A 14,495-nucleotide genomic window follows, 5' to 3' on the forward strand; every position below is an offset into this window, starting at 1 on the left:
CACGTTCATGGTTTGAAACGGGTCCCAAGATGCCTGACCCTAACATGGCCGCCAGTGAGGTCTCTATTTTTCCTCCTCCTGATCTTCGCCCTGACATAACCCCTACCAGGACTACGCCTAGCCTCAAGATGACGCCCATAATTCTCTGGATCATGCCCCCCACAAACTAAGCGGACTACCCCGAGTCCAGAGTGCACTTTAACTCTATCTCGACTGCGGAGTCAGAGCACCATGCCCGACGGAGCTGCTCTGCTCAGCTAAAGAGGCGATTGGCCTTGGTTCACCCCCCCGACCGTCACCTACCCAGCCAGACCTTGGGCACAGTTTCTCTCCGTCTCCCTGTCTCACACCCCCCCTTCCTCTTTGTTTTTCTGCCATTTTCCTTTTATCCTCTGTCTATCCCTCTGCCCGACGACCGTTGGAGCTACTTGGCGAGCTTTAGGGAGACTGGCAGTCGATTACCTTCTCGTGCCATCATCTACATTGTTGATTGTCATGTAAAGCGCTTTGATACCTTCGGGTCTAGCCAGCGCTATATAAAACTCTTTAAATGAATAAAATAAATAAATAAGCGCATTGAAGCCAGCCTAGAGGGACAGAGAGCTAAAGTTGTAACGTTCGATAGCTACACCATCAGAACCTGGACCTACAGGGAGACACGGACGCAATCAAAACACATTAGCTACACAAAAAATACAACCTAACCCAGACCTGCTAGCATTAGGTACAAACAGTTAACAGAATGTTAATCAAAAATATACAAAGATAACCTAACCACGCTGATAAATACAGACTAAACATAAATAGATAAACAAACCCAATATAACAAGCAATGTCAAAGCCAATCGCTCACAAATGAGAGAGCGATTGGCTTTGCCAATATGTTTTAGCCATGTTGTCCACCAGCGTGCCTGCTGTTCAGCATGGCTAATAGTTAATTGTGTGGAGTGAGAGTGGAGTGAGAGTGGAGTGAGAGTGGAGTGAGAGTGGAGTGAGAGTGGAGTGAGAGTGGAGTGAGAGTGGAGTGAGAGTGGAGTGAGAGTGGAGTTAGAGTGGAGTTAGAGTGGAGTTAGAGTGGAGTTAGAGTGGAGTTAGAGTGGAGTTAGAGTGGAGTTAGAGTGGAGCGGCCTTGACTGGATTCGATAAGAAAGGAGTGAAGTGGCGTAGAGTGGAGAGGCATAGTGTGCAGTGTCGTAGACTGGAATAGAGTACAGTTTTGTAGAGTGGAGTGGTGTAGACTGGAAAGGAGTAGAGTGGAAAGGAGTGGAGTAGACTGTTGTAGAGTGGAGTGGTATAAAGTGAAGCAGAGCTAAATGGAGTAAAGTGAAGCAGAGCTGAATGGTGTAAAGTGGGGTAGAGTGGAGTGGTATGTCGCAGAGTGGATTAGATTGGAGGGGCACAGTGGAGGTGCAGAGCGAAGGGGCATAGAGCGAAGGGGCATAGAGCGGAGAGGCATAGAGTGGCCTGAGTTGAGTGGCATGAAAGGAATCGAGTGGCATAAAGTAATGTAAAATGGAGGGATGCGGAGTGGCATGTTGTACAGTGGAGTGGTGAAAAGTGGAGTGGCGTACTGTGGAGTATGCATGGTGTAGTAGTGCACTGTCATTACAGACAACACATTTTCTATTGAAATGACCATTACATTTCCTCAAACATTCAGTTTTACTGATAAAAGTATACAAAGCACAAACAATGTGCAGAAATCTCATCACCTAGTGTATTGATTTGTTTTGATCATATTAAAATATTTGTTTCCACCACACTTCAGAATATCAAAAAAGTGCTTCATTTGTGATTTTCTAATTCAGATCTATTCTGAATTATCTGCACAGTTAATTTACAGAAAATGACATGTTGTTGTGTGCTAGAGAAAGCCTTTTCTTTCAGAGCAAGAAAATCACATAAATCCCCTCACTTTGAAATCAGAGAAAGACAAGTAAACATCAACCTCCCTTGGAATCTAGAGCCTGACATTTGACCTTTGTCTACAAATGCACAGCAAATGTGACAAGATAAAAATAACATTTAAAGGCCTGTTTATAAAAGCGAGTACTCCTGCAAACATTCTGTAAATAGGCCACACTCCTAGGGAGGGACAAACTCAAGCCGGACAGCTTAAAACAAAATAAAGCCAGTAAATAAGAAAGCAAGCAATGTGAGTTACAAAGCACAACGTTAATGGTAAGCAATGGGCGGAATGCATTCCCAGGGTAGCTTGCAGAATGTCCCTGGAAGTTGTTAGCTGTACTATCTGGTAGGCTTCAATCTAAAAAGGTGAGCAGTGAAAGAAATGTTCAATGGTATCTGTTAGACATCAAATCTGGGGAACCTGGTTCGTGTCTCGGCAAGGACCCGTAACATCCTGCGATTCTGGGCAAATCACTTAAGCTCCTCGTGCCTAACAAAAATGAATATGTCCTCATGTAACGCAACTGGTGCTCGTGTAAAGCGCTCTGATAGCAGATACCTTCGGGTCAAGTTCGCACTCTATAAAACTGTTAAAAGAAAAAATACATTTTGTTGTTGTAGCCTTGTATAAAGGTTTGTCTTACAAGAACCCACTTTAAGAGACAACTTCATTACTTATATACAAATATTAATTCTTGCCGACAACATGCATTACAAAGAGGTCCCTCATTCTAGTCTTTTGTTTAATAGTTACAAACTTTGGCTCTTGCCAAGGGAATTCGGTAATCAGCAGTGTACTTCGTGGGATTACCAAACCTCCAGGAAGATTTCCTCAGCATGGTGACCAATGCCACCCACAACCAAACGTACAACAATGTTCTCACTTTCATTCTCTTCCACAATGAGGGCCTTCTCTGATAAATTTTATCTGCTTCATTCAGAATTGCAAGTGCACCTCGTTATCTTTGTGGATGGCAGAGCTCGAGCTTCTGGGGGATGTATTAGTTTTCAAATCGAAAGATAGGTTCTTTTATGTCATTTATTCACTTTGCCTCCAAAAGTCGTTTAACAGGTGAAAAGGGGGGCTAGGTGCACCGCACGCCTGACTCGCCGCACGCCTGACTCCACTCCCGCCGCACGCCTGACTCCACTCCCAAAATGTTACTTAGGCAGAATCAATTCTGATTTTAGGATCCTGTTAAGCCTGGCACGTAGGTGTTATCTAGAACACCCAGCTTGCAAAGACTTCTAGTTACAGCAGGGAGTTTAAACCATGCCTTCCATTAGTCAGCTTACAAGCCTCGTTAGTTGAGGCTAAATGCTGTAGAAGCTGGCTACGTTTCACCCCAAGGTTCTGATATCAATCACCGCTCCTGCAAAATGGATTATTTGTTTTCTTTTGTTACCTGCTTAGGTTGGTCACGGATATACATATGATATTCGGTCCGATCCAAGAGTCTGTAAAGCAAGATCTGCTTGCTTTACAGACAGTTATGGATACATATATTGCTCAGTGACATCCTTGCAGGTTTCCTTTCTTCGGAAAGGTCAGAGTTAAGGGTTTTAACTTCGTCCTTGAGACTTCATCCATGATGTGGTCACAGGAGTATTAGTGCTTCTTGTGGGTATTACCTCTGTTACCAGGGTCAGTGGCTTCATAATCACAAGGCAGTCATACACACTCCTGATTCATTTTTTTTCCAAAGAAGTTGACATTAATCAGGAGCTTGACCTGCACCATCTCCTGAGTCAATAAAGACACTGCATGGTCAGGATGTTTGAAGAGCTCCTTCATTTTGATCTTAAAAGTATGAAAGACAGCTCTTCTCCTCTCTGGGTGCTCCTTGACAGATAACTCGGTTCCCAAGCTTATGCTCCCTCAATCGGTTGGGTGTCTTGTGCTCTGGATTATATATGATGGAGTTCTATTCAACCTTGTCCAGATCGGCTGCTGTGTGGCGGTATGATCATTCAAACATCCAGGTCTTTAATTCTCTTGTGAATTGCTGGAGTGACGGTGCTGTCCTGAGGTGCAGTGGGAGGATGTTCCAAGCCTTAGCTGCCAGATGCGAGAAGCAGCGTCCTAAGCTGTTGGCTTGGAGGATCCGTGGTGTGTCTGCAAGGGAGAGGGAAGCGGATCGGTGCCTGGTCGGTTAGTGGAAGGTCAGGCGTTTGTTGATTAATTCTGGTCCTTCATTGTGCAAGGCCTTGTAAGCGTGGGTCAGCATCTTGAACTCGCATCTGTTCTGAATTGGAAGCCAGTGTAGTTTTTTGAGGGGGGGTGTGATGTGGCTCCTTCTGGGGAGGTCCCGGATGTGTCTTGCCACTGAGTTTTGTATTGTGGATACTACAGCAGTCTATGCAGCATACGTGGTCTTTCTAAGCTATCTATCTAATGGGAAAGTATGCAGGCTGCTACGCTATATACCCTAACACTACACTAAGGATGGGGCACCAGGGCAGTTATGAAATGGAAGCCTTCCACTGTTCATACTTTGTAATCTTCCGATGAGTCTGGTAAGGTGGACAGGAAGTACGGTTAAGGACAAGTTACTCAACATGCTCGCTCGAACACAAAGTATTTACCGCCTACAAACTGATTGACCCGCACTATACCCCTTTTCATAAACCTTTTAGATACAAAGAAAAGGAATGAGGTCTTCGAGTTAGTGAGCCTGTATGAGGCAGGAGCCTGCATGGTGATCACACGCCTGGAAGCCCAAGCCAGAAGCTCTTTACTGCATAGACGATACTTGGTGCCCCGTGCTGGAGCATCAACATCTCAGTCCTTGGAGGAGGCGGGACCATGGTCAATGCAGTGGGTAACTTCCTGTACATGGGTTCCTGCTTACAGTCATAGCTCACAAGCGGCCCCAAGACATATGCCACACTTACTGCCAGCCTTGCATTGAGCCAGAACATAGCATGACCTCAGCAGTCCCAGCAGACAAAAAGCTGCCAGGTCTGGCTGAAAGTGGCAAGGATGAAACTAGGCTACTTGACAGCTTGGACTTGTTAAAGCATAAAAGTGAGTGTTTCTTTATCATTGTCTGCAACCTATTTGTGCCTTGATTCAGGAATTGAGGGGTGGGAGCGGTGTATTGATGTCCAGCGAAAATGCGTCTTTGTGTGCTTCAAGGCTCTGGCTTGTGCGCTGCATAATTAATCTTGTACCATGCTGAATTCCTAATGCCCCCTCCATGCGCACATGAAAGCAGCAAAGGTTCGTGCGAGGCCAGATTAAGCCACTGCGCACTGCGGAAAGAGAGCCATTGATCTGGGACAGGCGTTGCACCAGACTGCACAACATACGAGACGCAGCCTGCCCAGGGTGCATGACGCATGCTAACTGTCATCGCAACTAGTGCAGACTGCACAGGGCACATGACACATGCTAACTGCCATAGCAACTAGTGCAGACTGCCCAGGGCTCATGACGCATGCTAACTGCCCTTCGCAACTAGTGCAGACTGGCCAGGGTGCATGACGCATACTAACTGCCCATCGCAACTGGGGCAGACTGCACAGGGCGCATGACGCATACTAACTGCCCATCGCAACTGGTGCAGACTGCACAGGGCACATGACACATGCTAACTGCCATCGCAACTAGTGCAGACTGCCCAGGGCGCATGACGCATGCTAATTGCCATTGCAACTAGTGCAGACTACTCAGGGTGCATGACGCATGCTAACTGCCATCGCAACTCGTCCAGACTGCCCAGGGCGCATGACTCATGCTAACTACCATCGCAATTAGTGCAGACTGCCCAGGGCGCATGACGCATCTAACTGCAATCGCAACTAGTGCAGAATGCCCAGGGCTCAAAACACATGCTAACTGCCCATCCCAACTGCTGCAGACTGCCCAAGGTGAATGATGCAGACTAATGCCCATTCCAACTGCTGCAGACTGCCCAGAGTGCATGACGCAGACTAACTGCCCATCGCAACCGGTGCAAACTGCACTGGGCGAATGACGCATGCTAACTACCCATCCCAACTGCTGCAGACTGCTCAGGGTCCACAAGGCACACTAACTGCCCATCACTAATGCTGCTGACTGCCCAGGGTGCATGACGCAGACTAACTGCCCATCACTAATGCTGCAGACGGCCCAGGGTGCATGACGCAGACTAACTGCCCATCCCAACTGCTGCAGACTGCCCAGGGCTCATGATGCAGACTTACTGCCCATCCCAACTGCTGCATACTGCCCAGAGTGCATGACGCAGACTAACTGCCCATCCCAACTGGTGCATACTGCCCAGGGCGCATGATGCAGACTACCTGCCAACTGCAACGCATGCAGACTGCCCAGAGTGCATTACGCAGACTAACTGCCCATCTCAACTGCTGCATACTGCCCAGGGCGCTTGATGCAAACTACCTGCTAACTGCAACACATTCAGACTGCCCACAGTGCATTACGCAGACTAACTGCCCATCTCAACTGCTGCATACTGCCCAGGGTGCATGACACATACTAACTGCCCATCCCAACTGGTGCAGACTGCACAGGGCGCATGACGCATCCTAACTTCCCATCACAACTGGTGCAGACTGCCCAGGGCGCATGACGCAGACTAACTGCCCATCACTAATGCTGCAGACTGCCCAGGGTGCATGACGCAGACTAACTGCCCATCCCAACTGCTGCAGACTGCCCAGGGCTCATGATGCAGACTTACTGCCCATCCCAACTGCTGCATACTGCCCAGGGCGCATGATGCAGACTACCTGCCAACTGCAACGCATGCAGACTTCCCAGAGTGCATTACGCAGACTAACTGCCCATCTCAACTGCTGCATACTGCCCAGGGTGCATGACGCAGACTAACTGCCCATCCCAACTGCTGCATACTGCCCAGGGCGCATGATGCAGACTACCTGGCAACTGAAACGCATGCAGAATGCCCGGCGTGCATTACACAGACTAACTGCCCATCTCAACTGCTGCATACTGCCCAGGGTGCATGACCATACCAACTGCCCATCGCGACTGGTGCAGACTGCACAAGGCACATGACGCATACTAACTTCGCATCACAACTGGTGCAGACTGCCCAGGGCGCATGACGCAGACTAACTGCCCATCGCTAATGCTGCAGACTGCCCAGGGCGCATGATGCAGACTACCTGCCAACTGCAACGCATGCAGACTGCCCAGAGTGCATTACGCAGACTAACTACCCATCTTAACTGCTGCATACTGCCCAGGGTGCATGATGCAGACTACCTGCGAACTACAACGCATTCAGACTGCCCAGAGTGCATTACGCAGACTAACTGCCCATCTCAACTGCTGCATACTGCCCAGGGTGCACGATGCATACTAACTGCCCATCGCAACTGGTGCAGACTGCACAGAGCGCATGACGCATACTAACTTCCCATCACAACTGGTGCAGACTGCCCAGGGAGCATGACCCAGGCTAACGGCCCATCACTAATGCTGCATACTGCCCAGGGCGCATGATGCAGACTGCCTGCCCAATGCAGCGCATACAGACTGCCCAGAGTGCATTACGCAGACTAACTGCCCATCTCAACTGCTGCATACTGCCCAGGGTGCATGACGCAGACTAACTGCCTATCGCAACTGGTGCAGAATGCACAGGGCGCATGACAACTGCCCATCGCAACTGGTGCAAACTGCAGAGGGCAAATGACGCATGCTAACTGCTATCGCAACTAGTGCAGACTGCCCAGGGCGCATGACACATGCTAACTGCCATCGCAACTAAACTGCCCATCGTAACTAGTGCAGACTGTCCAGGGCGAATGACGCATACTAACTGCCCATCGCAACTGGTGCAGACTGCCCAGAGCGCATGACGCATGCTAACTGCCCATCGCAACTAGTGCAGACTGCCCAGGGCGCATGACGCATACTAACTGCCCATCGCAACTGGTGCAGACTGCATAGGGCGCATGACGCATACTAAATGCCCATCACTACTGGTGCATACTGCCCACGGCGCATGATGCAGACTAACTGCCCATCCCAACTGCTGCAGACTGCCTATGGCGCATGATGCAGCTTAACTGCTCATCCCAACTGCTGCAAACTGCCCAGGGCGCATGACGCAGGCTAACTGCCAACTGCAGAGGGCCTTGGGCCAAAAACTTTGCCTAAACACCTGGCCACAACAGGTACACAAATATACCTCCTCCACAAACAAAGAAGTAAGGCAGTCTACTGCTGCTGCATTAAACCCCACTCCATGCTCCACTCTAATCTTTTCACGACCTTACAACACATCACAACTTTCCATCACATTTTCAAACAGACAATTATCTATACTCGTATTGCTACCTATCCAAGCTCTCTCTTTCCACATTCTCCTCTATGCACAGCCTCAGTCTCACATCCATAACCTCCGTCATTTGACACTGCTACCTCAACTGGATTTCCTCTTACCAACAGATCATACCAGGTTCACACACCACCTTTCTCTTGAGATCCTTACTGGGAAAATACAGGAGTTCCACAAGGAACCATCATCTCTTTAACACAAGAAACCTCTACCAAATCTTAACAGTTTCACATTCACCTGCTACATCTAAGGGATGAGACACCGATCATTCTCAAACTGGAAAACCCTAAGAACTGGGGAATGTCAAACCGTAAAACCTGCCTTACTGCTGTAGACAAAGGATGATATGTAATAACTTCAAGCTGAATGCTTCAAAAACTGAAACACTGACCTGCGGGTATTCAAAAACATACGCCCCTACATCTTTCAGGCAACATTAACCGCCCAAAAATAGCCACAAATGGAAAAAAATCTCAAAAGATTTGTTGACTACATACTGTCCATAAATACTCAAGTGGATAGGTTGTTCCAATCTACCTTTTTAAAAATTAAAACATTTAGAAGCATCTTTCCATATCTTGGATTTCCTCAAAAGGTATAAGAAACAGCATCATTCATCCTCTCAAAACTTGACAATGCAACGGGCTATACTACAGCACCCCACTCTCGAGTATCAGAAAGCTACAAGAAATCCAAAACTTCGCAGCAAGACTATTTCTAAATGTGTATATGCAAAACCACATTTCTCCTGCCCTGAAAGTTCTACAGTGGCTCCCAATAGCAAGATGGTCCTCTTTGAAACTACGGGGCCTTGCTCACAGAGCTATTCAGGTCAAGGGCCCAAATGTCAGCCAAGCATCATCCCAAAATGTTCTCAACCCAGGAACGGATGCTCCAGATTGGCACCAAACTTTATAATGCATTCTTAGAAGATGAAAACCATTGGTGGCATTACTTTCACCATACAAGCGGAACAATCTTGGAATTCACCAACCAGCAAAGATCAGAGCCGCTGAGAGTCGCTCAGTTCAGAAGGATGGTTAAGACCTGGTCATTTCCAATGTGATTCAACAAAGAATCCACACATTCTCATGTTTTTCCCACGGGCAGACAGAAGGTAACCTCCAGGAACCTCTAAGATCAAAAGAGGGCTAAATCAGCAGAATCCCTCAATGCGCAAACCCTAAAATCAGGAGGAACAACCTTCTCTTAGAAGCTTGACACCCATGCATCTTTATCAGACAAACCCATAACAGTATGATCAATGCAAACCACATTGACTGCACTCAAAATCCCGGCATATCTTAAAACCTACCATCCAGATATATCAAATGGCTCTGTGTCCCAGATTAACAAAATAAGTACAAAGTTGGATACTTTCAATTATGTTCAATATCTGTGTGGTAGGGGACTCAGGGAGTCTGTGCCTCTGAAGATCAGGTAGAGCAAGATAAAATGGAAGAACTTTTATCACCGGACCACACTTTTTACTCGTCAAACTTCCATAGATTGAATCATACCTCAACATTAAAAAAACTTCAATTCTAATGGGAAAACCAACTGGATTGTATACTTTAAATGAACAAAATCCTACCCCAGCAACATTACCACAATGATTCCTTAAACTACTTAGTAGTACTGCAGTGACATTTCAAACGTGCTGCAATATTACTTTTGTGCAGGCAAAAAAACTGTCATTAAAAACAGCGCAATATAGTTCCTGGCAATGGGATCAGTTGGTCTTGTTCTGTTGCCACAAACAGTGCGGGACCGGGGGGGGGGGGGGGGGGGGGGGGGGGGTTACAGTTATCCACCGCATATCAATTAGAAACTATGACCATGGATACTGTGCGCACACCACAAGAGCCCTAATTTTATTGAAGCTTCAAACATTGAGCACATTGCCATTGTAAGGCATGGTTTACCTTTATGAGAAAATCTACCTTTAGTTTTCCTTGAAATTAGTCAACTATACTATAGGAAACATTCAGCTATTACATAAGAAGCATTTAACTATTATTTTAAAAAATGAATCTCCTAAAGAAGACATCACAGAAAAGACTAAAAACGAAACTGTGCAGACATTTATTTCAGAAGATCAATGGCATTAACAATAATGGTTTGAATCCAAGTTAAAGGTAAAATTAGATTAGCTCGTATCTGTATTTGCCCAAGACAATTCAAAACCAGAGGTATCCTGACACTGGCACTACCAGATCGCACAACTGTGCCAACACTTATAAGAGGAGAGAAAGCTACTACTAAATTGGTCAAGCCTGGTGACATTTCTAATTTCCTGAGGAAGGACATCCATGAGCCAGCTCCAAAAAGTTGGAGAATTTTACCATCTACAGTAATTTATTATATGGACTCCCAACAACTCTTTGTCATCGGAGCTAAAGGATCTACTGGGAATATACGGCTTAAAACTATCTTTTTAATGTTGTAGACTAATCAACTTGATCACTTTAAAAATTGTATAGGAGTAAGGAAATGTACTTGTTCTGAAACAGTGAATCATTGAAGGCTACATAATGTTAGGGTGGTGTGATCCTACCATATTAATCTTCCTCCTATTCAAAATGCGAATTTCAGAATTTTCGGTAAACTATTCGGAATGGGTTTAGGTGCACCAGTAAACAAAGTACAGACTAGTTCTAACATGGATCACTAAACAGCTCTAGCTATAATCGTATTGCCTTCTTCAAAATTTAAAGGTGGTGACAGCCTGGAGAGAGTGCGCGTATGATGGCAGCAAATATTACTCACATGATTTACCTGTGCTTGCATGCTAAGTGTGTTGCCAAAGATTGCAGAGGGTTTAATCTCCTGTACCAGATTAATGTTTCCATCCATCAAAGACCAGCAGCACTTTTGGGATTCCTTCTGTTTACTGCATGAGAACCCCCCTCCCATCATCATCTCCTTTTCGTCCACATTTAATGCCAGGACATGGGTCCTCTGCTCAGTGTGCCATAAAGACTCAAGGAGCACGCCACTGATGAGTCCAGAGTAAACTTAAACCTCTGTGGCAGTTTGTATTTACATCTAGAGAAGACCTGGCGAGTAGGCTGGATTGTTCTCACTGAAGCAGGACCAAGTCTGATATACATATTGGTGGTCACGGAGTGAAAAACAATGGCATGGAATGCAACCCGACTGATCGCCAGATTAATTCACGGACTCTGCTGGTTGCTGTAGTACCCTGTGCTTTCAAATTCCATGTCAGGACCAGAGGTGATGATGACATACTCTAAACTATATTTATTTTCCAACATCAACCAACACAAAACTTGTCTTCAATCACCACAACAATTTTCACTATACTTCTATTAAAACCCGGGAAAAGGGAGTTCAGAAAAATGTCCAATTACAGTGTTACAGCAACATCCTAACATGCATCTTCCTGCTTCATATAAGCTCCAGTGACCTTCTCTAACCCCTCTTTTTGCTGCTCCAACAGCAGATAAGTATCCTCTATCTTGTGTTACTGATAACTGCTGGCCTTTGTGTCTGCCCCATAGTGAAATGCCATGCTTACCACTGCACACCAGTATAACTTGTCTTCGTTTGCAGGCGACCTTGGACACGCTCCACAAGGAGCCGAGACAAGTGACTGGAGAGGTGGATGGCTGTATGGTGTATGGCTCTCGAGTGGGCCAGAGTTTAAGTGAGAGGAGAGGGTTCAATGGCCATTGGTGCATCGCATGTCACTGTACAGCGCTAATGTGGAGCAGATGGAAGACACCTCTCCGTCCCCTCACACCGCTCAACCTCACATCATACCCTTATCCACCTGTAGAGTACGCCCCAAGAAGAAAGATGTCTTTACTAAAACACAAATACAGTAGGCATTTTAAAATGGACAAAAGGGTACTGAACAGGCATACAGTATCTCGGTGTAACCAAGGTGAGCCACAAGTCTAAATCATACACCTGGCTATCCCACCATAATGCAGAGGGTGAAAACCACTGGAGGAGGAAGAAAAAAATCATCTCTTTGATGAAGACCTGACAGAGGCCTCAGTAAACCAGTGGTGAATAAGGCCATCCTGCCTTCATGGAAGCAACTGTCTACTGCCAGCCAGACACCCAGAACTACACCATTGTTAGGGAGGGGTGCAGATGCAGAGCTTGTTGACAGGCGAGAAGTGGCCAAAAGAATAATATCTGGACTGCCCACAAGATCTTTTGCGGTCAGGTATATGACCAAGGATCATCTGAGGTGCTGTGTTCTGCTGAAGAGGGACAACATTTCAGAGGTGCAAAACATAAATCACTTAGGGGGAACCTGACTAAAAGCACAGATAAAGTTGGTGAAGGATTTCTGACACATTGGTCTAGAAAACAAATTGACGTGAACAGTGGAGTACCTTCTTTGCTGCCAGAAGAATGTGGCAGATTGCCAATCCAGACATCTCTAGGGTTCCAGTATGTGAGCGCTGAACCCTGAAGTCTTATGTCCATGTATGCCAAGATGGGGCCTGTGCGAAACAGATGTGTGAGCATGCCAGGTGGATAACAGATCCCGAGATATTTCAGGAGCAGCAGTGACAGATGTGATTATTCTAATTCATTGATGGGTTTGACAAACACATGGAGCCTGCTTCCCAGAAGGAATGGTGAGGGAGAAGTGGAAGCAGCAATCAAACGTATGACCATCAGTTAGCTTTCATAATAATGTAGAAAGGCATTCCGGGACTTGTTTAAACTCAGTCTTGGCCCACACAGATTAGAAAGAATTTCAAAATAGGGCGAAGAATAAACTTAACATCGGTGACAAAGAGGCTATCGGAATGATTCTGCCCTACCACCTACAAAAGCATCCTCAGGACAGAGCAAGTCGAAAATACACCCCCATTTATAGACTCCCACAGACAGCCGCTACGCTGCATCAGACACACAATCAGGTTTTGTGACATTCTGTTCATAAAGCTTAGCATTACAAATGTTCTTTTGTCCACTCATTTTCAGTAAGGTAGCCCACAGTCACCTGAGCACAAACACAAGGAGGTCCTCCAGCCATAGCTACTCCGGCCCACCAGTAAAGGTAAGACTGGCCTTCAAGAGGTGCTCCTCAAGCACAAGTAATAAATGGACCATGCCTAAACTGCTTCTGAAGCTATGTGCAAGCCTTCAGTCCAGAGCTATCATCCACCTCAAACTATTATTACAGATAAGCAGATGGCAAAACTAGAAGGTGGTTCTGGAACTGGCCTCACAGAATAACTAGCTGCTGAAAACTGGAGACTACAACGAGACGAGAAAACAGCTTGATTTAGACAAATATTAAGAACTTTTCTTTTTGCGCTTCAATATATTCTTATAATAAACAGGACCAATCAGTGTCCAGCGGAGAACAACGAACATTTATACATGGATGTTTCTGGCTTAGATCACTTATGTAAAGCACACAATGCGTCAATGATGTCAACACAACCCTACCAGGAGTGCGACACTGAAGAAACAAAAGTGACTGTGCCTACCTCTGGGCATCGGGCTGTGAGATGGTGTTGACGATGGCCTCCACAGACGTGTCAAAGAGCTCAGGGTCCCTCAAGGAAGCGAAGGCCACCTCCAGGAGGGTCTCACAGTCCATGAGCGGGATCTCCAGCTGCACCCAGCTAGAGAAGCACTTGAGGACCTTCTGTTTGATGTACCCAGGTGAGTCCTGCTGCTGCAGCAGCTGCTGGAGAAGAGGGAAGACACAGCCACACTCCTGTGCCAGGGCGCTGCGCACCTGCCCTTTCCTGTACTGGGGCAGGCGGCTGGTCTGGAACTCCTCAGGCAGCACGGTCAACAGTTCCAAGAGGGCCAAGCAGCGTGCCTGGCCATCAACATTGGAGTCTCCAGCCTGGAACATGCGCACCATGTCCGAGACCGCGCAGGGCCAGGCCTCTGGCATCATGCTCAGTGCCAGGGAGGCGAGTGCCACACACAGGCGGGTCAGAACAATCTTGGAGCCAGTGGCAAACTGTGTGATCTGGCTGAAGAGCTGCGACTTGAGGCCCTCGTACTGATCCGCAGGGATATCGTTCCAGTAGCGGGAGATCTTGATGTGGAGAGCACTGGCACCGAAGTACTGGATCTCAGGGACTCGATCTGAGCTGAGCAGGAGCCAGCTAAACTGCCAAGCCTGCGGGGAGACCTGCGCCTGCATCAGCCACTTCTGGGCCATGTTCTTGTTCTCGATGTTCGGGTCGTAGTACAGCTGATGTAGTGCCTGGAAGAACAGAGAAGGTTAGCATAGGCGGATACTGCACCCCA

General features: G+C 46.9%; 1 protein-coding gene across 2 annotated transcripts in view; it reads right to left on the minus strand.

The window, feature by feature from the left end:
* IPO13 (importin 13) overlaps positions 1-14,495 on the minus strand; it is a 627,153-nt gene that overhangs the window by 423,452 nt on the left and 189,206 nt on the right. For both annotated transcript variants that reach the window (XR_015307559.1, XM_086953190.1), the window contains exon 2: positions 13,715-14,451. Coding sequence is in view for 1 of the 2 variants with exons in the window: in XM_086953190.1 (XP_086809316.1) it covers positions 13,715-14,451 (737 nt within the window). In the remaining variant the exon portion in view is untranslated. The remainder of the gene's footprint in view (positions 1-13,714; positions 14,452-14,495) is intronic.

This window comes from Lissotriton vulgaris, chromosome 1_2 (assembly GCF_964263255.1).
Source record: "Lissotriton vulgaris chromosome 1_2, aLisVul1.2, whole genome shotgun sequence".
NCBI classification, from domain to species: domain Eukaryota; kingdom Metazoa; phylum Chordata; class Amphibia; order Caudata; family Salamandridae; genus Lissotriton; species Lissotriton vulgaris.